We start from the raw sequence: 26,286 nt of genomic DNA, 5'->3' as shown, positions 1-26,286 counted from the left end.
AAAAGATGTATTACCTGCAACCATGCTACATCTTCGATGTACACGATTTTCAAAAACTTTTCACACAAAACTTGAACAAAAAATGTTAGCAAGACATCACTGTCTGCAAGACAATCCCCCACCATACTGTCTGTACTCGCTTATAAGTCGCGTCAAACTGTAAACAATATAGATCCTGATCTGTCGTAGTATAATGCGCCTGCAGAACAGAACAGGGTCTATGCTGTTTGTTCAACTGATTACTCCTTACAAACTGCACAGACCCAGATTTGCCGGCGCATTATGCGACTGCAGATCTGGGTCTGTGCAGATTGCAGTTGGCTTCGTCTTATAAGCGAGTACAAATGGTACATGTCTTGCCAAAATTGTGTTATCCAGGATTTTCACACGAAGGTGGAAAACACATCCCGCCATTTTCGAATATTTTTGGATTTTAATTTTTATAAGAGACTGAGTGTTACTCGAAAGATATCTGTCCATAGACCCATAAAGCATGTTTCAAGAAACGTATGTGTGATAATTTACTTCAAATGAATAAAGATAAAACTTGAGTTGCTTATCTTTATTACTGATACAATGGCATCAATTGTGTGTTATGATAATGATAATACAATATGTACATTAGAACTGCATATAACTGGTCGGACACTGACACCAAATACCGAAAACTGCATATCCACCATTGTAGTGCAGTTTAAAAACGGTTAGTGCCATCTTATTGCACAGTTGCAAAAAGTCACTCAGTAAGTATTAAATTAATTCAATGAAATTTGGCAATGAAATCGCACAATCATGCATCCTACGGTAAACAGCGTAAAATACTAGCTCAACAAAAACCTTACAAAATTCACATCTGGAGCTCAGCATCTTTTGGAAAAATTGCTTAAAGTGCTAAAAAATTTTTTACAAAACTAAATTTGAAATTCAGATGTGTTTCTATTTTCGTAATTAAAATTGCAATTGTTGGAAGTCAAACAGTTCGAAAAAATAAAATGCGGGGGAAAAAAACAGCATGGCATGATAATTATGCTAAATGGTCAAGCAGAGTAACCTCCCTTGTTTTGGCCTTTACACTGTGCAGCATCATTATTACAAGGAGGGGAGTGTTCTGGATATACTTTTAGAAATACGTGTGAAATAATTCAACAATCCCAATGCATCCAGTTAAGAAAACCTTCAATGCTTGGCACTACAGATATAGGGTACTAGTCAGATAGCCAAGTACAACTGCAATATTTCAGTAACTTAGGACTTAAAAAATAAAACATCAAGTCATCATTGACTCCATCTTTTATACAGGAAAATCGCCCCTAAAAATGAAATAGGCTGTCCCCAAACATCATTTGATACTTCTTCATCCATACTTAATTTGTAACTAGTCATTTGAGCAATAGGTATCCTGTAGGTATATTCACAATGATTTCTATTATATGGTTTTGATTTGGGTCTAATTGTAGCATTACATTTTTGCATCATTCTTTAAACCTTGGCAAGATGTTGGTTGAAAGGCTTCCATGATACCTTTTCAATAACGTGGTAAAACGTCATAACATGTAATCATTACTGGATGTAACAAATCTGGCAACTTTTGATTTTTTTAAAACTCAGCCTGTAACACTTGAGAAAATGGGTTCCAAACTAGAAAAGCATTTTCTAAAACAGGTTAAAAAAACCCATCTGAAAGCTAATTCCTTCACCTTTGCAAGTAAAGTGTTAAATTAAGTCTTGATAGGTCTAATGTATGATTTTCCTTGGTGCATATTTCTTGCATGTGAAGGATTCCATTTCAGATTACTAGCAATTATTATCCCTTTTTAAAATTTTGTGTCGATTTTGTTTTGAACAGTTCCTGTTCTAAAAAATATGATGTACTAATTGTTTTAGGTTGTTTGTTTTTTCTTCTGCCTTATATTGCATTTAATGGGTTTGAATACAAATTCATGCCCATTAGAAAGTAGACTTCAATGTTAAGAAAAAACAATTTATCTGTACAGTAAACTCTCAATTTACACTGAACTACTAAGAAACCATCACTTATGTTGAATTTGCACAACTGGGTTCCATTCAACAATGGGGGGCTGATTCTTCATCCTGGTCAAAGACATTCAAAAATGGTGGTTCCTGCTTGGGAATCCATGCTGCACATTCTTCTTGGGTATTAATTCATGTAACACGAGACAAGGGTAATTCTGAATACCAGGAGTTCCTGTACATGTAATGTTTATTTAAAATGGTAATAAAAATTACAACTGAAACTGATAGAAGAGTATCATAGTTCCTTCTTATTTCTAAACCCTTAGCTTACAGCAAATATAAATAAAAGTAATTAGTTTTAAAAAAAACATGCCAACAGAAAAATAACTGTGCAAGTTGATATTTTCTCCACCTATGAAAAATGCAAGCACTAACAATACTTATGTTCAAGCCCTGGTAAAATTCACTTCCAACCCAGAACCATGGCTTTCAATAAAAACAGATGGAAAAGACAAGTATAAGCTCTAATTTGCCTTACTTTAAATAAAATAATTAAGGCCATAAGCTTCTGGTACATTGATAAGGCCATAAGCTTCTGGTGCATTAATAAGGCCATAAGGCCATAAACTTCTGCTGCATTAATACGGCCATAAGGCCATAAGCTTCTGGTACATTGAGAAGGCCATAAGCTTCTGGTGCATTGATAAGGCTATAAGCTTCTGGTACATTGATAAGGCCATAAGGCCATAAGCTTCTGGTACATTGAGAAGGCCATAAGGCCATAAGCTTCTGGTACATTGATAAGGCCATAAGGCCATAAGCTTCTGGTACATTGAGAAGGCCATAAGGCCATAAGCTTCTGGTGCATTGAGAAGGCCATAAGCTTCTGGTGCATTGATAAGGCTATAAGCTTCTGGTGCATTGAGAAGGCCATAAGGCCATAAGCTTCTGGTACATTGATAAGGCCATAAGGCCATAAGCTTCTGGTGCATTGAGAAGGCCATAAGCTTCTGGTGCATTGAGAAGGCCATAAGGCTATAAGCTTCTTCTGCATTAATACGGCCATAAGGTCATAAGCTTCTGGTGCATTGAGAAGGCCATAAGCTTCTGGTGCAATGAGAAGGCCATAAGGCCATAAGCTTCTGGTGCATTGAGAAGGCCATAAGGCCATAAGCTTCTGGTGCATTGAGAAGGCCATAAGCTTCTGGTGCATTGAGAAGGCCATAAGGCCATAAGCTTCTGGTGCATTGAGAAGGCCATAAGGCCATAAGCTTCTGGTGCATTGAGAAGGTCATAAGCTTCTGGTGCATTGATACAACATCATGCCTTAGTCAATGCTGTTTGTAGTTAGCTGGGTCATAGTTAGTCTTACATAAGTGTAATTACCATCAGCTGATTTTTTTACATGACCTTGTACTGATAAAACCTGACAAATGAAACAAAACATCTAACAACATTTACATGTATATTACAAGTTTATAATACTTTGACCTTTATACATTATGACTTGGTTTATAAAGATTTAGTTACCATAGCAACAATAAAATGGCAGCCATGTCATCATTATTAGCACTTCCCCATATAGCTGAAATATAATTAGCACACTTGAAATCAACAAACTTCAATACATTGAATAAACTTCAATGTTAAGGAGAAAACAATTCTGAATTTTGTTAACATTTTCTCTGAAATGCTCATGTTATACAAATTAATAAAGCATCTTTGATTTATGATGAATATGTATTTGTCCATTCCGTAAGTAAATGTCAAGTATATTCATCATATGTTTAGCATAAAATTATATTATGATCCCATAATTAAAATCATTATATGCTTGGCATAAATCATGTCTTTAGATCTACAAAATTTAAAGTATTATATGCTTGGCATACAAATCATGGGAAGAGCATATTATTGATGTCCTTTAACAAGTTCATTCTTTGCTTAGCAAAGTATCATGGGCATAGAGCCATGTCTATTCTGATCATTTGTCTGCTCAGTGCCTGAGCATTATGGGCCTAGACCCATGTCCAATATGATTATTGTCAACTCAGTGCCTGAGCATTGTGGGCATAGCCCATGTCCATTATGATTATTGTCAACTCAATGCCTGAGCATTGTGGGCATAGACCCATGTCCATTATGATTATTGTCAACTCAATGCCTGAGCATTGTGGGCATAGACCCATGTCCATAATGATTATTGTCAACTCAATGGCTGAGTTTTGTGGGTATAGACCCATGTCCATTATGATTATTGTCAATTCAGTGCCTGAGCATTGTGGGCATAGACCCATGTCCATTATGATTATTGTCAACTCAATGGCTGAGCATTGTGGGCATAGACCCATGTCCATAATGATTATTGTCAACTCAATGGCTGAGCATTGTGGGCATAGACCTATGTCGATTATGATTATTGTCAACTCAGTGTCTGAGCATTGTGGGCATAGACCCATGTCCATTATGATTATTGTCAACTCAATGGCTGAGCATTGTGGGCATAGATCCATATCCATTATGATTATTGTCAACTCAATGCCTAAGCATTGTCAGCATAGATCCATGTCCATAATGATTATTGTCAACTCAGTGCCTGAGCATTGTGGGCATAGACCCATGTCTGTTATGATTATTGTCAACTCAATGCCTGAGCATTGTGGGCATAGACCCATGTCCATTATGATTATTGTCAACTCAATGCCTGGCATTGTGGGCATAGACCCATGTCCATAATGATTATTGTCAACTCAATGCCTGAGCATTTTGGGCATAGACCCATGTCCATTATGATTATTGTCAACTCAATGCCTGAGCATTGTGGGCATAGACCCATGTCCATAATGATTACTGTCAACTCAATGCCTAAGCATTGTGGGCATAGATCCATGTCCATAATGATTATTGTCAACTCAGTGTCTGAGCATTGTGGGTATAGACCCATGTCCATTATGATTATTGTCAACTCAATGCCTGAGCATTGTGGGCATAGACCCATGTCCATAATGATTATTGTCAATTCAATGGCTGAGCATTGTGGGTATAGACCAATGTCCATTATGATTATTGTCAACTCAGTGCCTGAGCATGTGGGCATAGATCCATGTCCATTATGATTATTGTCAACTCAATGCCTAAGCATTATGGGCATAGACCCATGTCACAATGAAGACCTTGTCACACCAATTTATATGGGCATAGAATGATTCAATGTTCATGCAGGAACTGAAAATACCATATCATTATATAATTGGAGTAACCTGATCAAAATAACATTGTATTATTTAATATTCTTTAACAAGACATTCATCTGCTTGAAAACATAGGTGTTATGCACTGCCATAATTCTCACTGTGGCATAGCATTCTGGGCATCTTCCATGACAGTATATGCCATACACAATGGTACACATATTAATCCATACACAGTTAGTTTTTCACCACATTCTTGCAGAATCTTATGTATAGGCTGGAATTTATCCAATAACACAAGAAGTATATCTCAAGAAAAGTTGGTTTGATATATTTCCACATAATCAGCACAAAATCCAGATAATCAGCACAAAATCCAGGCCATGGTTAGCTAAATAGGATTAGATCTAAATTACTGATGTTCATTTTTCACACCTGAAAATGGAACATTCCTGAAAGCATTTCCCACTGTATGTTCTGAAGTAATTTTTATATTTCTGGAAAAATATCACAAGATATTGCACAAGCAAGTTTATAAGAAACATAAACACTCCCTTGTTGTATGGTTCTTCATTATAACACCATTCAAGCTATATTCATGGATCCCATTTCATTATATGTATCTTGTACCTCATTATAAGACAGTCTCACTATAAGGCATCATACTATATGACTCCCATGGATAGCATAATAATGAGGGAATACTGTACTCCACTTTACTGTACACAAACAATATGAGAACAAATATACAGAAAATAAGCTTGTTCATAACTCGAGTAAAGATTCAGTCTTTATACTGGTACACATTCTTTATCATACTAACACATCTCTTGCTCCATCATCCAAATCCCTCATTATAACATTGTCCATGGCTCCATCAACCAAAGAATTATGGCACACTACTCAGCAATATACTACACTCCCTCTTTATAACACTGTCCATGGCTGCCATTAAGTATACCACTTTATAGCAAGATTGCTTTTTAATAAGCTACATTATAGAGTGATCCCTCATTATAACACTGTCCATGGCTGCCATACAGTATACTACTTTGTAGCAAGACTGCTTTATGGCAAGCTACATTATACACTACTCCCTCATTATAACACTGTCCATGGGAGCCAGAGTATACCACATTGTAGTGACTGTCTTATAGTCAGGTATATGATATAGTATTTCCTCATTATAACACTGTCCATGATAGATGAGAGCCACATTATCATGCCTTATAGTGAGACTATCTTATAATGAGGTACATGATACAGCATCCCCTCACTATAATAATCTCCATGAGCCACAGTATATTGCCTTAAAGTGAGAATACCTTATAATGAGGTATACAATACATAACAATCTGTGACAGATTATTTATATGGGCTCCATAACCATACATGCCTTATAACAGGAAACATGTTATAACGAAGGGCCTTCTAGTGAGGTGGGTGCTGTGTATGGTATATCTGCAATTCTCTTTTGTTGACAATTTCATGAAACCAGTAATCTGTTCAACATGTCAATATCTACATATGAATCCCTTGTCAGCTACCAAAATATATGTACATCTTTATCATCTAAAAAAAGTCTGCATTTTCACTCCTCAAAAAGCAGAAAATATTCACAATATGCACATAAAATTTATTAATCCACCTTTGGAAGCTAATCAAAATAATGTCTGTCCATTTCATGATCTAATTTGAGACTAGGTTTCAAAACTCAAATCAGCGGTACTATGACCATCATTTTTATTTTTATTTTAGCAAATTGGCACCTTAATTTGCGTAAGTTTTTCTTCTTTGGGATTATAGCCCATATTTTTCCGTTGTAAGAACATGTGGATTTCCTTAAATGTTGGCCGAACACTTTCTTGTCTATTCCAACACTCCAACATTAGGTCAAAAATTTCCTTAGGAATATCTGGCGGCTGTGGCAAATACACTTGTTGGTTATCATTTCTATAGTAATGTCCAGCGTTTTCGATCACCTGATCATCAGTGAGACTTATGAATGGTTGCTGGCGAGCAAATGTTAAAATTTCCCAAAGTGTCACAGCAAATGACCAGACATCGCTCTTTGTTGTGAACTTGCCCTGAAAATATTTTTAAAAAAGTTGTTTAGAACAAAATTTCAGTGAAACATATCTTAATAAGCAGTTCTATATGAAAGGAACAATCATCATAATGGACAGTAATAAATGGTTCCCTTTTACTTAATTTTCTTTACTATCCAATCTCTTTCAGAGAAGACACCTGTCCATAAAGGACAAACTCTTTCCAGTCTTTCAGTGTCCATATTAACAAGATATCCTCTTTCAGTTGATTCTCCCTTTTTTGACAAGAAAGTAAACAACTTTAACAAAACCCTATATCTAAAAACTTTTTATCAAGGGTATTGATGGACGTTTGGGTTGACACACACTAATGACAAAACAAAACACACTGTCTAGCCTGCCTTGATGGAAACAACTGAGAAAACACCATGTGCATGTAAACCTGTATATCTAATGGAGACCATGTCATCTTTGTATCCCTTGGAAGGAAATAAACAACTGGGCCACTTACAACACCAATGCAAACCATGTCCTCAGACTAACTATATCTACATAACAACTGCTACACTCTATTCTAAATTCAAAGAATTTTAGTAAATTATTAACCCTTAAAAGTATTTTTTCAAACAATACCATTTCCTACTGGTAAATATTGTTTTACTGAATTATTGCTGGCATTTGTACACTGACCCAGTACTACTGATTGGTGATTAATCCATCAGCCTTAACACATTAACCCCTGGAATTTTTTGTCGTTTTTGCCAGAAATTCGAGTAGGAAACACATTTTAAAAGCTATTTCTAAATAGATCTTTCAATAACATACTGCCTAGTTGTGTTAGAAACATCATTTTTCACTGGCTATTTGGCTCGCACATGAGCAGAATGGTAAGAGTTTTTTTTTTGCTAAACAGAGCCATTATTTTTGTATCGAGACCACTCTTTATTCCAAATGCCCATCTTATCCTACTTTTTGCAAAGGTTCCTCTGTCTATTTGCAGTTCATACCAGCTTGCCTTAGATCTAAGACCAAAAAGTCTAAAATCTGGACACAAAATTGGATCCCAACCACAGGCCAATTTTGGGTTGAAAAAAATTGGGTCCAAAAAACAAGGTTTTTCCCTCTGTATTTTGTAGCGCAACTAGATATTCCAGATTATTTGGTATCATTGTAGAGCTACATCTGTCTACCTTTTTATGATATCATCCATTTTAGTGTCTCATGCATGACCATGATGCTACAGAGCTCAGCCGTAGGCTACTACCTCCTGCCACGTTAACTCGTTGCTAGGGGCTAATGTGTTAAATATACATACAATATGCTGCTTGAACACCCACATCCATGTAAGATAAACAAGTGCATACTTAGTTGCATCCAATAATGGAATTCAACAAATAAAGCACAATTTACATGCTGTAACTTTTGAATTTTATGCTCAAGATATCCAAGGACAGACAAATTCAAACAAAATATGTGGTTACAAATTCCATGCCAACTTGAACCCTTTGCAGTACTACTCAATGCATGTGCAGGTTTCAGTGGGAAAATTGCATCAGTACATGTTGTGTTTAGTTCCCAGACCCTGAGTGATGTTTCTGTTTTGGTCTTGATGTGACCACATCATCAACCTAGGCCTGCAAAGTACACATACCTACAAGAGATGTGACCACATCGTCAACCTAGGCCTGTAAAGTACACATACCTACAAGAGATGTGACCACATCGTCAACCTAGGCCTGTAAAGTACACATACCTACAAGAGATGTGACCACATCGTCAACCTAGGCCTGTAAAGTACACATACCTACAAGAGATGTGACCACATCGTCAACCTAGGCCTGTAAAGTACACATACCTACAAGAGATGTGACCACATCGTCAACCTAGGCCTGTAAAGTACACATACCTACAAGAGATGTGACCACATCATCAACCTAGGCCTGTAAAGTACACATACCTACATTGACCTAGGCCTGTAAAGTACACATACCTACATCGACCTAGGCCTGTAAAGTACACATACCATCATTGACCTAGGCCTGTAAAGTACACATACCTACATTGACCTAGGCCTGTAAAGTACACATACCTACACTGACCTAGGCCTGTAAAGTACACATACCTACATTGACCTAGGCCTGCAAAGTACACATACCTACAAGAGATGTGACCACATCATCAACCTAGGCCTGTAAAGTACACATACCTACAAGAGATGTGACCACATCGTCAACCTAGGCCTGTAAAGTACACATACCTACAAGAGATGTGACCACATCATCAACCTAGGCCTGTAAAATACACATACCTACAAGAGATGTGACCACATCGTCAACCTAGGCCTGTAAAGTACACATACCTACAAGAGATGTGACCACATCATCAACCTAGGCCTGTAAAGTACACATACCTACAAGAGATGTGACCACATCGTCAACCTAGGCCTGTAAAGTACACATACCTACAAGAGATGTGACCACATCGTCAACCTAGGCCTGTAAAGTACACATACCTACAAGAGATGTGACCACATCGTCAACCTAGGCCTGTAAAGTACACATACCTACAAGAGATGTGACCACATCGTCAACCTAGGCCTGTAAAGTACACATACCTACAAGAGATGTGACCACATCATCAACCTAGGCCTGTAAAGTACACATACCTACATTGACCTAGGCCTGTAAAGTACACATACCTACATCGACCTAGGCCTGTAAAGTACACATACCATCATTGACCTAGGCCTGTAAAGTACACATACCTACATTGACCTAGGCCTGTAAAGTACACATACCTACACTGACCTAGGCCTGTAAAGTACACATACCTACATTGACCTAGGCCTGCAAAGTACACATACCTACAAGAGATGTGACCACATCATCAACCTAGGCCTGTAAAGTACACATACCTACAAGAGATGTGACCACATCATCAACCTAGGCCTGTAAAGTACACATACCTACAAGAGATGTGACCACATCGTCAACCTAGGCCTGTAAAGTACACATACCTACAAGAGATGTGACCACATCATCAACCTAGGCCTGTAAAATACACATACCTACAAGAGATGTGACCACATCGTCAACCTAGGCCTGTAAAGTACACATACCTACAAGAGATGTGACCACATCATCAACCTAGGCCTGTAAAGTACACATACCTACAAGAGATGTGACCACATCGTCAACCTAGGCCTGTAAAGTACACATACCTACAAGAGATGTGACCACATCGTCAACCTAGGCCTGTAAAGTACACATACCTACAAGAGAAGTGACCACATCGTCAAACTAGGCCTGTAAAGTACACATACCTACAAGAGATGTGACCACATCGTCAACCTAGGCCTGTAAAGTACACATACCTACAAGAGATGTGACCACATCGTCAACCTAGGCCTGTAAAGTACACATACCTACAAGAGATGTGACCACATCGTCAACCTAGGCCTGTAAAGTACACATACCTACATTGACCTAGGCCTGTAAAGTACACATACCTACATCGACCTAGGCCTGTAAAGTACACATACCATCATTGACCTAGGCCTGTAAAGTACACATACCTACATTGACCTAGGCCTGTAAAGTACACATACCTACACTGACCTAGGCCTGTAAAGTACACATACCTACATTGACCTAGGCCTGTAAAGTACATATACCTACATTGACCTAGGCCTGTTGTTGTTGTTCTAGGGTTTAATGCCATTTTTCAGCACAAGATAGGCTATACATGGCAGCCTGTATAACTGGTGGAGGAAGAACCCTGGAAAACCCAGGGAAGAACCACCGACCCATGAGAAGCTACTGACAGGCTTTCCCACATACCCATGCTAGCCGCGCCTTGGACTCAAACACATGCAGACAGAGGTGAAATGGCAGTGATCCGGAACGGTGAGCACTTTAGACCACTCAGACACTTGTGGCCCCATAACCTAGGCCTGTAAAGTACACATACCTACATTGACCTAGGCCTGTAAAGTACACATACCATCATTGACCTAGGCCTGTAAAGTACACATACCTACATTGACCTAGGCCTGTAAAGTACACAGACCTACATTGACCTAGGCCTGTAAAGTACACATACCTACATTGACCTAGGCCTGTAAAGTACACATACCTACATTGACCTAGGCCTGTAAAGTACACATACCTACATCGACCTAGGCCTGTAAAGTACACATACCTACATTGACCTATGCCTGTAAAGTACACATACCTACAAGAGATGTGACCACATCATCAACCTAGGCCTGTAAAGTACACATACTTACAAGAGATGTGACCACATCATCAACCTAGGCCTGTAAAGTACACATACCTACAAGAGATGTGACCACATCGTCAACCTAGGCCTGTAAAGTACACATACCTACATTGACCTAGGCCTGTAAAGTACACATACCTACATCGACCTAGGCCTGTAAAGTACACATACCATCATTGACCTAGGCCTGTAAAGTACACATACCTACATTGACCTAGGCCTGTAAAGTACACATACCTACACTGACCTAGGCCTGTAAAGTACACATACCTACATTGACCTAGGCCTGTAAAGTACATATACCTACATTGACCTAGGCTTGTTGTTGTTGTTCTAGGGTTTAATGCCATTTTTCAGCACAAGATAGGCTATACATGGCGGCCTGTATAACTGGTGGAGGATGAACCCTGGAAAACCCAGGGAAGAACCACCGACCCATGAGAAGCTACTGACAGGCTTTCCCACATACCCATGCTAGCCGCGCCTTGGACTCAAACACATGCAGACAGAGGTGAAATGGCAGTGATCCGGAACGGTGAGCACTTTAGACCACTCAGACACTTGTGGCCCCATAACCTAGGCCTGTAAAGTACACATACCTACATTGACCTAGGCCTGTAAAGTACACATACCATCATTGACCTAGGCCTGTAAAGTACACATACCTACATTGACCTAGGCCTGTAAAGTACACAGACCTACATTGACCTAGGCCTGTAAAGTACACATACCTACATTGACCTAGGCCTGTAAAGTACACATACCTACATTGACCTAGGCCTGTAAAGTACACATACCTACATCGACCTAGGCCTGTAAAGTACACATACCTACATTGACCTATGCCTGTAAAGTACACATACCTACAAGAGATGTGACCACATCGTCAACCTAGGCCTGTAAAGTACACATACCTACAACAGATGTGACCACATCGTCAACCTAGGCCTGTAAAGTACACATAACTACATCAACCTAGGCCTGTAAAGTAAACATACCTACATCGACCTAGGCCTATAAAGTACACATACCTACATTGACCATGGGGTGTAAAGTACACATACCTACATTGACCTTGGTGTGTAAAGTACACATACCTACATCTACCTAGGCCTGTAAAGTACACATACCTACATCGACCTAGGCCTGTAAAGTACACATACCTACATTGACCTAGGCCTGTAAAGTACACATACCTACATTGACCTAGGCCTGTGAAGTACACATACCTACACTGACCTAGGCCTGTAAAGTACACATACCTACATTGACCTAGGCCTGTAAAGTACACATACCTACATTGACCTAGGCCTGTAAAGTACACATACCTACATTGACCTAGGCCTGTAAAGTACACATACCTACATCGACCTAGGCCTGTAAAGTACACATACCTACATTGACCTAGGCCTGTAAAGTACACATACCTATATTGACCTAGGCCTGTAAAGTACACATACCTACAGCGACCTAGGCCTGTAAAGTAAACATACCTACATTGACCTAGGCCTGTAAAGTACACATACCTACATCGACCTAGGCCTGTAAAGTACACATACCTACATCGACCTAGGCCTGTAAAGTACACATACCTACATTGACCTAGGCTGGTAAAGTATACATACCTACATTGACCTAGGCCTGTAAAGTACACATACCTACATCGACCTAGGCCTGTAAAGTACACATACCTACATTGACCTAGGCCTGTAAAGTACACATACCTACATCGACCTAGGCCTGTAAAGTACACATACCTACATCGACCTTGGTGTGTAAAGTACACATACCTACATCGACCTAGGCCTGTAAAGTACACATACCTACATTGACCTAGGCCTGTAAAGTACACATACCTACAAGAGAACTCAGAGAGATAAGATACTTTAGCCACTGAAGTGCCCGTTTGCCAGAATATGATAAAAAAAGTTTTAAAATGACTTAGCATATTTTATCAATTCTTTAGCAAACATTTAAAAAGATTTGTCATTTTTACAGTTTATTTTTGAATGTGACACTATAGTGGTATATATCATACTGGGCATAATAAAGCTGTTTGAAAAGCAATGCCATGATCAAAATCATTGAAAGAATATCTGTTTATTTTGATAACCTCCTTAACCTTCCTTTTACATTTTCTGTCCAATGATGTGATCACATTGGTTTGATTGGAGATGATGGAATGTCCCATATTGCTACACTATTCATGTATGATTGATGACTCTCTAATGATGTGTTACTTAATTCTGGTTTCTAACGCTCTGCCTGTTTCCCCAATGTAATCTTTCTCACAATCATTACATTGGATATAATAAACCACACTACATTCTTGTCAAAGTTTCAGTTTTGATGGGCTGTTTTATTATGGTATGACATAAAAAAAATTGAGCATGATGTGTGAGTACAGTTTTAATTTTGTTTCTGGTTATATTTTCAATTTTTACATTTTTTTAGGTATTTGATGTACAGTAGCTTTTTGTGTACTAAATAACAGATCATAGAAGAATAACAATCATACCAACTCGCCAACAATTTTCAGCATGCTAGCTTAAAATCTTTTTGTGTGATTCAGTAAATATTAATTACACAAGCCATTTGATTATACACACATGCCTTAATAAGCACATACAGCTCCTGTTTGGTCAAAACTTGCACAAGAATAGCCGCATGTGAATGCAAATGTCCCAATTCCAGCATGCCTCAGGGCAGAAAGGTGGCTGATAAAATACATTTAGAACAGAAAAACATTCTCAGAACCTACCACCAAACATGCCAGGCATATTGCTACCATTCTTTTTAAAAAGAAACTTTCATATGGGTTAAATAAGTCTAAAACAGGCAACCTGAGGCTGTCATGCAGCCTAGTATTTAAAAGATGTTGCCTCTAGTTGTATAAGTATTACTCTATTAATTGTTTCTGAGCTTTATCTGTTCCTTATCCGTGTATGAATATTGTTCTGTGCTTGAAATCCCCTTTTACTGCTGTCTGCATGGGCACTCATATAAGTAGCTTAGTCAGATGGAAATTTTTTTGAAAACTGTTCTTTATGGTTGTTATGTACAATTTTCCACAGCACACAAGTATTGTCTTTTGGATACTTCTGCTCCCAAAATTTTTTTTCTCACTAATATAAGCTCTGCCAAAGTTTAACTTTCTTGAATAAGCACTCTACAGACTACAATGCCAGATTTACCTTTCCTTAATGCTGTGTTAGGATTTTAAGTCCATTAATGCTGCTTGTTCAAACAGAGGTATTTTGATAAAATAAATAAATTTAGAACTTAATTTCATTTTTAGTTCTAATTTATCTGATTTATCGTAACCTCTATACTAGGGATATATGGTTTCTTAGAACATAATCCCGCAGGGCTAAATTGTGACGAGAAATGAAATGAAAATTGCACTATACTTTTAAATTGTCTATCGTTTAATTTGGCTTGTTTGTCTGCCTTTTCTACATTTAATTTTGAAATACTACTGAAATGAGGAGGAGTTACTGGCATGCTATCTGTTTTTGTCTGTCCAGCATGTACATAGGACTCATATTTAACACCATTTTCAAGTTCAAAATCTCACTGGTATCTCCATTAACACTTCCCCAGCTCCAATAATGTAATATAATTCCTAATTTTAAAAATCACTCACTGGTATCTCTATTAACACTTTCCCAGCTCCAATAATCTGATATATTTCCTAATTTTTAAAAATCGCTCACTGGTATCTCAATTAACACTTTCCCAGCTCCAATAATCTGATATACTTCCTAACTTCAAGATAGCCCATATTATAAACATGCATTTGTAAAATTTCCTTGATGCAAGGTTCAAACTATGATGGAATGCTTGTTACAGGGCCCAATATGCAAATCAAATTTAGTGTAACAACCATCCATTTCAAGCCAAACAGTTACAAAAAAGTCATGTTGCGACAACCATTAAAATATTTCTATCAGTTTGACTTATCTCACAACAAGCACTTTCAGAGTGAACTGCCAAATTAAATTGTATAATGTGCAGAGTACATTTTCATATGGATAACATGAAAGTGATTTGTGGGAGTTTTTGCATATCACTGCTTTTTTCTAATCATGCAATCTCTGTACGTTAGAACAAATAAATTGTCCCTAACTAACAGCTAAACTACTGTTGAATACAATTAATGGATACGTCTTTCTAGTTTTTCTGAAAAAATACTTTGCCAAAATTAAGATAATAATGACAAACATAAGGGCTCAGTTATTTTGAGCTGCAAATGAATATCAATTTCACTTCAAAGTATGCCAAGGACAGCCATCAAAACGGAAATTTCAGTAAAAATCAGCTACAGTTTTACAAGTCATTGTGGGCAATGTTGTGCAAGGCATTATGGGAATTACTGGCACGTTCTTATGAGCAATGCCAAAGTATTTACTAATATAAATAATGGAATTAGTGAAAGCATAACACTACCAGTTGCATCTACAATCCCTTGCAGACAATTCCCATTAAATTATTTGCAAAAATGGTTAATTTGTACAAGAATTTCTATGTTTGCTGCTGTCAGCTATAAATAATGCTTCTATCTTAAACTGACATTCATTTATAAAAACTCTCTTGACCATGCTGAAACAAACCTGAATGTTGGCATGATAGACAAACTTACCAAAAGAATACTCTCCCATGCCATCCATCGAATAGGAAGTACAGCTCTGCCCTCTATCCTGTAGTAATCTGCACTATACAGACTCCGACTCATTCCAAAATCAGAGATTTTTATCGTGAAGTTTGTGCCGACTAGACAATTTCTTGTGGCAAGATCTCGATGCACCATGTTCAGGGATTCCAGATACTTCATTCCCGAGGCAATCTGCGTTGCCATGTAAATCAAGCAGCCATAACTGAAATTGAAATATTCTCAAACATATTTCACAATGTATGACTGGTGTCAACTATAGTATACAAAAAAAATTAAGTAATTTTAATGACATTTGTTTTTAAAAAAATCAAATCGTTCAAATTTGCGTCATCATTATCTGATGTTCGAAGCCTAGTCAATAGCAGTATAAGAATAGCATGAAAAAAAAGAATGACAAAACAGAATTGTAACTGATTACAAATTTGAAATATTTTCTTTCTTTCTAGAGAATTACACAAGCAACCAATATATGGTTGACTAATGATTCACATGAAATGTACATGAAGATTTGTGTCTTCAGAAAAAATGTTACAATATGAATTCATATATTTTTCAATGTGGCAGAAAAACAATTGACTGCAAAAAGTTTTATTCATATCCCACACACAGCTGTTTTACAATGTAAATGTCTGAGAATCTTCAGTTATCCATAATGGAAAGAAAAACAATAATGGAGAAAGTGTGTGTGTGTGTGTGTGTGTGTATGTATGATTTCGATTTTTAACTTAGCTTTAACAATTTTTCAGTCATATCGCCAAGATGTCTGCAGTGTATCAGTTTAAAGTGATGTCTAGCACTGAGGCATCATGCCGCAGACATGTAGCATGATGTCCCACCCAGTCACATTATCCTGACACCAGGCCGACCGGTCCTAACACTAACCTCTTAATGCGGAACGCCAAGCGAGGCAGCTGTTAGTACCATTTTTGTAAGTCTTTGGTATGACTCAGCCAGGGATCGAACCCACGACCTCCTGCATCCAAGGCGGACGCTCTAACCACTGGGCCACCAGAGCGGTGGAGAAAGTAAAATACAACCTACACACAAGATATAACTCCATGGTAAGTTGTATTTTTACTCACCACTGCTGTCTAATTTTAATTTAATGACATTAATATTATTGATGACTTCCACTGGCCTCAGATCACCCTCCTGAACTGACATTTCAAACTCACTTTGATGCAGGATGTGTTCTAACACCTTCAAAAAATGAATGCAGAAAATAAAGTCATCACTGTTTGACATGTAGAAAATTTTGTTTCATGCATATATCCACACCTGAGTACTTTTCCCGTACTGTTGGGATCCTCTATACCCTCTGGATCATGATCAAGGAGGAACTGGTTAAGATCCCCATACTTCATGTATTCTACAATCATGCAGAATGGCTCTTCCTCAGTACAAACTCCAAGAACTCTCACTATGTTTGGATCCTTTAGCTGTGACATGATCTTGATCTCTTTCTGGAAGTCTCTTCTATAGGAAGACAGAATGATAAATACGATATATAACTGTGTATAAATCTGATTCAGCTGCACAGACCCAGATCTGCCATTGCATTATGCACCACTAAATCTGGGTCTATGCAGTTTGTTAGGAGTAATCAATAGAACAAATAACACAGAACTTGATTTGTCAGTGCATTATGTGACAGCAAATCAGAGTCTATGTTATTTTCAGACCAATCCTAGTTGTAAGTGAATGTATATGGTACTTTCTATTTATAGAATTTTCACAAATATTCATGCACCCTGTTGAAATGTAAGCAAAGTGGACATGTATTGTAAGCAGAGTGGACATGAAATATAAGCAGAGTGGACATGAAATATAAGCAGAGTGAACATGTATTGCAAGCAAAGTGGACATGTATTGGAAGCAGAGTGGACATGTTTTGTAAGCAGAGTGGACATGTATTGTAAGCAGATTGGACATGTATTGTAAGCAGAGTGGACATGTATTACAAGCAGAGTGGACATGTATTGCAAGCAGAGTAGACATGTAAGCAGAGTGGACATGTATTTCAAGCAGAGTGGACATGAAATATAAACAGAGCAGACATGAAATGTAAGCAGGGTGGATGTGAAATGTGTAAATGAAATGAAAATGGAATGGACAAAATGTAAGCAGACTGGACATGAAATGTAATAAAAGTGGACATGAAAGTGGACATGAAAACTTAAACTGACCATTACAATATCAAGATTCCAGCTGATGCTGGTTGGCTGGTATTTAATGGCACTTTTGATATATTATTGACTATATCCTACTGAGGGAATGGGAGCTTAGTGCATTTCCCTGGGACACAATAATGCACCTGACCTGGACTGGTCTAAAGTAAAAGTCAAACAGGTCATGTAGGCATTCAACATTGACTATGTCAGTAATGGCTATCATTTTTTTAGAACTTGATTCTACATACCTTTAAGTGGCAAGTATTCACTTCATTTGGATTTGTATACATCCATATTCCTTTGCAAGATCATTATTTAGATGCCCCAAGAGGTGCATACGACAAAACGAATGTTAAAGTACATAGACATTTTTGGACAAAATGAACATAAAGATGTGATCCAATACAATCTAGATTGAATGTTGCATGCTGTGATGTCACAATGAAAGCTAATCATATTGAAAAACAATTCCATTCAACGTGGTCTTATTTTGACCCAAATTTGGTACATGCCCACCATTGTAAAAGTCCACAGCGACAGATAATTTTTGTCTGGAAGTTTCCTGGTGACAGTTAAGGTGCAGAGCATTCAATAATCAGGACTGAACAGACTACGGTTAAAGAAAATTAATGTTAAATTTAAAAGAACAATTTATATTTAATTTCAATGAGTAAATGTGCGTACATGACCCAAGTGACTCATACTATAGATTGGTACTGAAATTTCAACTCTTGGATAATGAGTTTGGATGTTCTACTGACCTACTACTATGGCTTTAGTTGAATGACTGATTGGTCAGAAAGATGTTTTTGAGTTAAAATTGTCACCCTGGTGTGATAGAGTTAGCTTATTCCTGTTTGAGGGTGCATCAGCACATGAAAGACTATTTAGTTTCCAGGCTATATGATTAAAGTGTCTTTCCAAGTGACACACCGACACACATCAGCCAACTGGATTGGCATGCTTGCCACTGAGCCCAGAATTAAAAAAAAGTAAAAGAGAGAGAGAGAGAGAGAACTTAAAAAGACTGAGTAGCCAGCATTCAGAAAATTATTGCAGACACTTGTCTATCTAGTATTATCTTACTTGGCTTTGTCATCTGCTCCTTTCCTTAGGATCTTGACAGCAACCAGCATGGGACGTGACACGGTTCTGTTTGGAAATAGGTCTTCTTCTAGGTAGTTTGATATGTGGAGAGCTTCACACAGATGGACCTGGAATATAATCAAACAAGGGATGAATGAAAGGAAAAAGGAAAGTGTTATATTGTCATCAAAAGTTCAAAATGGCAGAAAACTACTATGAATTCAGATGAAGCATAGCTGCAGCAACTGCCTTGATCAAACCTGAAATGACAGTCCAGGCAACCATAAATTGACAGTCCAGACAACTGTAAATTGACAGTCCAGGCAACTGTAAACTGACAGTCCAGGCAACCATAAACGGACAGTCCAGCCAACAATAAATTAACAGTCTATGCAACACTAAACTGACAGTCCAGGCAACCATAAATTGATACTCTAGGCAACCATAAATTGACAGTCCAGGCAACCATAGACTGACAGTCCTGGCAACCATAAATTTACAGTCTAGACAATCATAAATTGACAGTCTAGGCAACACTAAATTGACAGTCCAGGAAACCATAAATTGACAGTCCAGGCAACCATAAATTGACAGTTGAGGCAATCATAAATTGACAGTCCAGGCAAGCATAAATTGATAGTCAACTGTAAATTGACAGTCCAAGCAATCATAAATTGACAGTCTAGGCAACCATAAATTGACAGTCCAGGCAACATTAATTTGACAGTCCAGGCAACTGTAAATTGACAGTCCAGGCAACCATACAGTGTTAGTCCAGGGAACCCCAAAGTGACAGTCCCAGTGACCCTAAATACACAGCATTTCACAAATCCCATGACTGTTCACGAACAAGTGACATGTACCATTATATATACTCACTTATAAATAAAAGTTCAACTTGAAACTGCCCAGACCCACATAATGCACTGGCAGATCTGGGTCTATGCAGTTTATTGACAGCAATCCGTAGGACAAATAAAGACTCTGATCTGCTGGCAAATTATGTGATTGTAGAACTGGGTCTATGTTACTTGCAGTTGTGCTTGACTTATAAATGAGTATATACAGTACTGTTTAAGAGTCTGCATGTATATATATATATATATATATATATATATATATATATATATATATATATATATATATATATATATATATATATATATATAATAAATTGCCTGAACATACAGACATACAGTGTATGAAGGAATTGCCTGGCAGAATACCTTGTATAAGGGAATTGCCTGGAAACATTCAGTCTATAAGGGAATTGCCTGGCAATAAACAGTGTATAAGGGAATTACCTGGCAACAAACAGTGTTTAAGAGTCTGTGTGTTTGTGTGTGTGTGTGTGTGTATACACAAGACAGGATACAGTCCAGATTGTTAGTTTGATATGTAAGCTTATTTGTTTGTTCTTTGTGAATGACCAAAGAAAAAGATACACCTGTACTATGAAACAATATGTAGTGACAAATGCTAGATACTGAGATTTGTAAAGAAAAATAATACACTAATCAGGTAACGAAAGCAAAACAATTGTCAGAAAAGTTAATTTTACTTTTGACATTTTTATGTAAATTACACCTATGTATGATTACCTTTAATAAAAAAACAGCAGAGGACCCATGTACATTTTTGTACTTGCTGATTTTCATATGCATGTATTGGTTTATTATCAAGATTTTAAAGTTCATGTATCCATTTTTTAAAATTCTTTCTTTGTCTGTGTTTTATTTTTTTGGCTGTGTATATGCACTTTCCAGTATAGCCAAAATAGAATCTGGTTTAACTTTTAAAAATTTTAAAAAACTGACAATCATATTAACTAAATGAAATGTACCATACCTCCCCAAACTGTCCCTCTCCAAGAACTTCTATGAAGCGAAGATTTTCACGAGGGAACTGCACAACTGGAACATCCAGACTGAGTAACAGGTCTGCATTGGGCATGGAGTACACGCTATTACCGCTAACTCCTTGAAGACTTGGAATATTTGGCACTTGCGAGTTAATGACATCAGCTGCTGCATACAGAGCATCATATGTGGGTGGGTGGTCCAAAGCAAGGAGCCCATTTTGTTGTCCTCGCATTAGAGTTTGTGGAGGAATTTCGACATGCAGTGCCGATTTTGTGACATCAGGTATGGCATAATCCTGGGAATCTATATGAATGTATGGAAAACAATAGAAATACTACTAACTGTACATACCTGAGTATAAGTCAGGTCCAAAATGCAAAATGCACAGACCCAGCTGATTTGGGTCTATGCACTTTGGAGTAATTCCCAGAATATACATCGTAGACTCTAATATGAGATCATTGTGTGATGGAATATCAAGGTCTAAGTTGTTTGCAGTTGGTTTGGACTTGTAAGAGAATATATACGGTACATAAACTCATCTGCACTGAAGTTAAATGAATTAATTTTTATTTTGTTTTACACAGCATGTAGATTATTTCTTAGAGTTAATTAACACTGATTTAAAAAGAAAACAACAAATCTCTTGAAGGGTCTGACATTCGACTGGAAGAAAGGAATTTTCCAGGAATACAAGACAATATCATCTCTGATATTCTTCACCGATACGCACATTTCCAAATTAGCTGCTGTGTGCACATATTGGCACCAGTGATACTGCTGTCAGTTCCGCACCATTTTCATTTTGGACAAAGCAGACATCATTAAAAGTGTTTTGTTGAAATCCGTATCTCATAATGATCATCCATTGAGGAGGAGTAGTGACAACAAGATTTTATATCAGTTGTCATAGCAACATATAGAATGTTTCACTGGCACCATTTTCATTAGGACCAATCACTGGTAGGTATGATAAGAAGTTTATGGGTGAAAACTCTGTGTTGACATAGCCATCCATTTTGGAAAAAGTATTGACAACATTATTTTCAAAATATGACTTTCAATTCAGGAGAAGCAATAACAAGATTTTCAAGATAGGTGTTGTGGTGGCCATGCCAAACATCAGATTGGCACAAAATTCATTAAAGTCTTTAAGTGAAAACCTCATATTGATAAAACCATCCAGTCAGGAGGGTAGCCATAACAAGTATTTCAAGATGGCCACCGTGGCAGTCATCTTGAAAATCTTTCAGCACATAATAGGCTATAATCAGTAATCTGTAAGGCGAGTGCCTTAGACCACTTGGTCACCCAGGGCAACCCAAAAAGTCTTCAGGTGGAAACACCACAAATATAACTTTATGGTCTGGTAGAGTTGTGACAAGTTTTTAAGGTGGCAGCCAGATTGTGTGTCAGATCAACAAAAGTATCATATAGGAACAAACACCATAAGAAGTCTTTCAGTGAAAATCCATTTTCATATGGCCATCACTTCAATTAGAAGGAGTAGAGATCAGAAGATTTTCATAATGGGTGCCATAATGAATGTCAGATCAGCACTATTTTCACCGAGAAGCAACTAGACATCATAGGAAACCTTTCAGAGAAAACCTCATGTTGATATAATCATCCATGTAGGAAGAGTATTGATAACAAGATTTTCAAGATGGCTGCTGTTGCAGCCACATTGGTTGTCAAATCAGCACCATTTTCATTTAGGACCAAGCAGACATCATCAGATGTTTAGATATATTAGATGTCAGCTCAGCACCATTTTCATTTAAAACAAACTGGACATCATATGTCTTCTGGTGAATCCCCACATCATTATGACTTTCTGTTCAGGCAGTGTTGTGATAGCGAAAACCCCATGTTGATATGACCATCCATTCAGGAGTGGTAGCAGTTACAAGATTTTCAAGATGGCTGCCATGGTGGCCATATTAGATGTTAGATATACACCATTTTGATATAGGGCCAACTAGAGATCATTAAAAGTCTTTGGTGAAAGAACCCCATGTTGACATGACCATCCATTCAGGAGGAGTACTCTTAACAAGATTTTGAAGATATTATTATGGTGACCATGTTAGCTGTCAAATCAACATCATTTTTATCTAGGACCAACTAGATATCTTGAAAGCTCTTTTAGTGAAAGCCTAATGATGATATGACCATCCATTCTGGACAAGTAGAGATAATAAGACTTTCAAGATGACTGATGACTGATGTGGTGGCCATATTGGAATCAGATTGTCACCATTTTTATTTAGGACCAATCAGACATAATAATAAGTTTTTCATGAACAACCCCATATTGATATGACCAAGAGAAGTTGCAATAACAATATTTTCAAGATGGCTGCTATGGCAGCCATATTGGATGTCCAAGCAACAATTTTTTTGATAAAGAACCAACTAGACCATTTGATGAATGTGTGTAAAGTTTCATGGCAATCCTCAAAGTAGTTTAGGAGGAATAACAAACTTCTGCTGATTGACAGACTTTTGATGGATAAAAGTGATCCCATAATCTCTTCTGGTCTAAGAACAGTAGAGCTAAAAAAGCATATTTCCCCTGAATCTCAAAGGAAAGGAGTACATGTAATGTGTAAATAAAACATCAATTTTGTTTTTGCATATTTCTTTTTGATTTTAATTTTAAAAGTTTAAAAAAAAGATATGATTGCCAATCATGTTAAATTCTTCTGAAACTCACAATATTTTCATTGACTCAAATATCAAACGATATCATTATTTATTAAGACATAAATAAATCAACCCAAATTTATTTAAGCCATAGGTTTAAGTAAGTACAAATTTTCACTTCCATGTACATGAGATAATGTGTAGTAAGTATAGAACTTAACACTCTAAAACAAAATGGGATATCAAAAAGGTAATAAATAAAAACCAAGGATTCCATTCAAAATTTCTTTTCACTCAGACATGCTTATTATATTGCTAATTATATAACTCCTATCACAGCATAAAATTGTTTAATAACACAACTAATATCATCTGATAAAATTGGTTATTTATTTTGAGGTGTCAGAAAGGATTCCATTTCAGTATGTACCAATCCTTTGATCACCGAAAGATATGATTGGTCTTTTTGCCAAGATGTCGGGAATTTGTCTGAACTTTGGAGAAAAATATCTTATATGCTGTACATGATTGCTTATAAGTAAAACAGCATAAACACAGACCCTGATCTGTCATCGCATAATGTGCTGGATAATCTGGGTTTTTGTTATTTGTTCTACTGATTACTCTCAACAAACAGCGTAGACCAGTGCATAATGTGATGGCAGAACTGGGTCTGTGCAGTTTGAATTTGGACTCGTCTTATAAGTGAGTATATAAGATATTGAAAACAAATATCATGACATGCTTTCTTCTTTCCTGCATGCATTTGGGCTCATACTTGAAAATAATTTAACACAGAAATAATGTAGACTTTATCAGCCATGTGGGGACACAAAATAAAACTGGAAAAATTGAAAATGGTCTATTTGCATGCTTCTCCTACAGATCTGGCTTTTTTTGTAATCCATTAAAATTTTATTTTATGTAACCCTATCAAGGTTGTCATGGTGACCAAATTTTTTTTCAATATCAGCTATGACCATGTGATAAAAAATAATGAAATTATTACATGTGTATAACGAAGCAGTCATTATTGTATAAGGCTTGTTCTTTAAATATTTTTAAAAGATTCTTTTTTTCTACTGAATATTACCTATTGAAAAAGGTATTATCCAATGGCAGATCTGGGTTTGTGCACTTTAAGCTGGACTTGAAATATAAGTGAGTCAATTTGGTAACTTGTATAATTTTATCAGTTAAAACTGAATTTACATACAACAAAATTCAAATGCAATGCAGAGTAAGGGATGTATTTTTGTAAAGACAACAACAGAATTAATATCTTTGGAAAAATTACCGTAAAGAATTTGGGAAGAACTTTATAAATTTGGTCAGGAATTCTAAAAGGGACTCATTTTATTACCAAAAAACATGAAATAACTTTAGCAATTATTTTAAATAATTTAGCAGGAATTTTATGATTTTCCCTGAAAATTTTGTAATACTCAATTCCGATTAAAAACTCTTAAAACATACTGCAAATTTCATTAAAATCACTTAAAAAGAAACTGACAAATAAGTCTCTTAGTTGTGCATTCCAAAATGAAACTGGATTGAATTCTATGAAGGGGAAAAACAAAGAAGCAAGCAAATGGCATGCTTCAATTTTGCAGATGGCATTCCCATTGATAAAACTTTTCAGCAATACCTGACAACCCTATATCAGACATTAGGGGACATTCTGGGAGCCCTAAAAGGGAATCCTTGGGTTCCAAATATGATTCAGTATCACTAGAATTCCCACCATTTAATAGCTCCTTATCGATGTCGGGTTCTTCCGTGGCGATCCCATTGTATAAATTGCCGTTCACAATTTTCTCACCGGTGTGCCCATTTAGATGATTAAGGTGGATATTGACATGGTTCTCCACGGTGGGTTTGAGATTCTGGCGCTGAAGTTTTCGTCTTCGATGTCGAGCACAGATGAAAATTCCCACAACTAAGAGGATGACAGTTAGAGCTGCAAGGCAGCCAATGATAATAGCAATGTGATCATCATTGGTTGATTTCTTTATCTGTTGATTAGGAGTCTCGTGCTTGGCACCCTCTTCATCTGTCACCAAAACAAAATTATTTGGTAAAAGTTGTTTCAACTGTATTCATAAAGTACAAATTACTGCAGTCATCTATTAATACATTTTTGCAAATACAAATTTAAACTCTGAATAATACTATCTTTGATTGATATAAAACAAGGAATAATTTTATTTTTTTAATTTTAATTTCTTTTGATTTTATTCAACTATGAAGATATTACTGACAGATGACAAAATTCTGTTGAGTTAAAAGAATTCAGACAAAATTTCAAATCTATACATTTATTGCCAGTGAAAAAAGATTTTTCTCCCA

At 36.9% G+C, this 26,286-nt stretch overlaps 1 protein-coding gene across 3 annotated transcripts in view; it reads right to left on the bottom strand.

Annotated features, from left to right (window-relative positions):
- Positions 1 to 2,184: 2,184 nt before the first annotated feature.
- LOC149778765 (discoidin domain-containing receptor 2-like) overlaps positions 2,185 to 26,286 on the bottom strand; it is a 297,280-nt gene continuing 273,178 nt past the window's right edge. Inside the window, exons 8-13 of one of the 3 annotated variants that reach the window (XM_089939517.1) lie at positions 25,586 to 25,990; positions 21,275 to 21,591; positions 19,427 to 19,554; positions 17,448 to 17,645; positions 16,137 to 16,371; positions 2,185 to 7,252 (exon numbers count right to left, since the gene is read on the bottom strand). In XM_089939517.1, the coding sequence (XP_089795643.1) occupies positions 6,920 to 7,252; positions 16,137 to 16,371; positions 17,448 to 17,645; positions 19,427 to 19,554; positions 21,275 to 21,591; positions 25,586 to 25,990 (1,616 nt within the window). In that variant the 3' untranslated portion in view covers positions 2,185 to 6,919. The remainder of the gene's footprint in view (positions 7,253 to 16,136; positions 16,372 to 17,447; positions 17,646 to 19,426; positions 19,555 to 21,274; positions 21,592 to 25,585; positions 25,991 to 26,286) is intronic. The other 2 variants (XM_089939518.1, XM_089939519.1) reach the window with 2 other exon arrangements.

Source organism: Sinohyriopsis cumingii, chromosome 17 (assembly GCF_028554795.1).
Source record: "Sinohyriopsis cumingii isolate HCF-2022 chromosome 17, ASM2855479v2, whole genome shotgun sequence".
Lineage (NCBI taxonomy): Eukaryota > Metazoa > Mollusca > Bivalvia > Unionida > Unionidae > Sinohyriopsis > Sinohyriopsis cumingii.
Note: the sequence above shows the minus strand (reverse complement) of the source record. Positions and strands in the feature narration are given on the sequence as shown.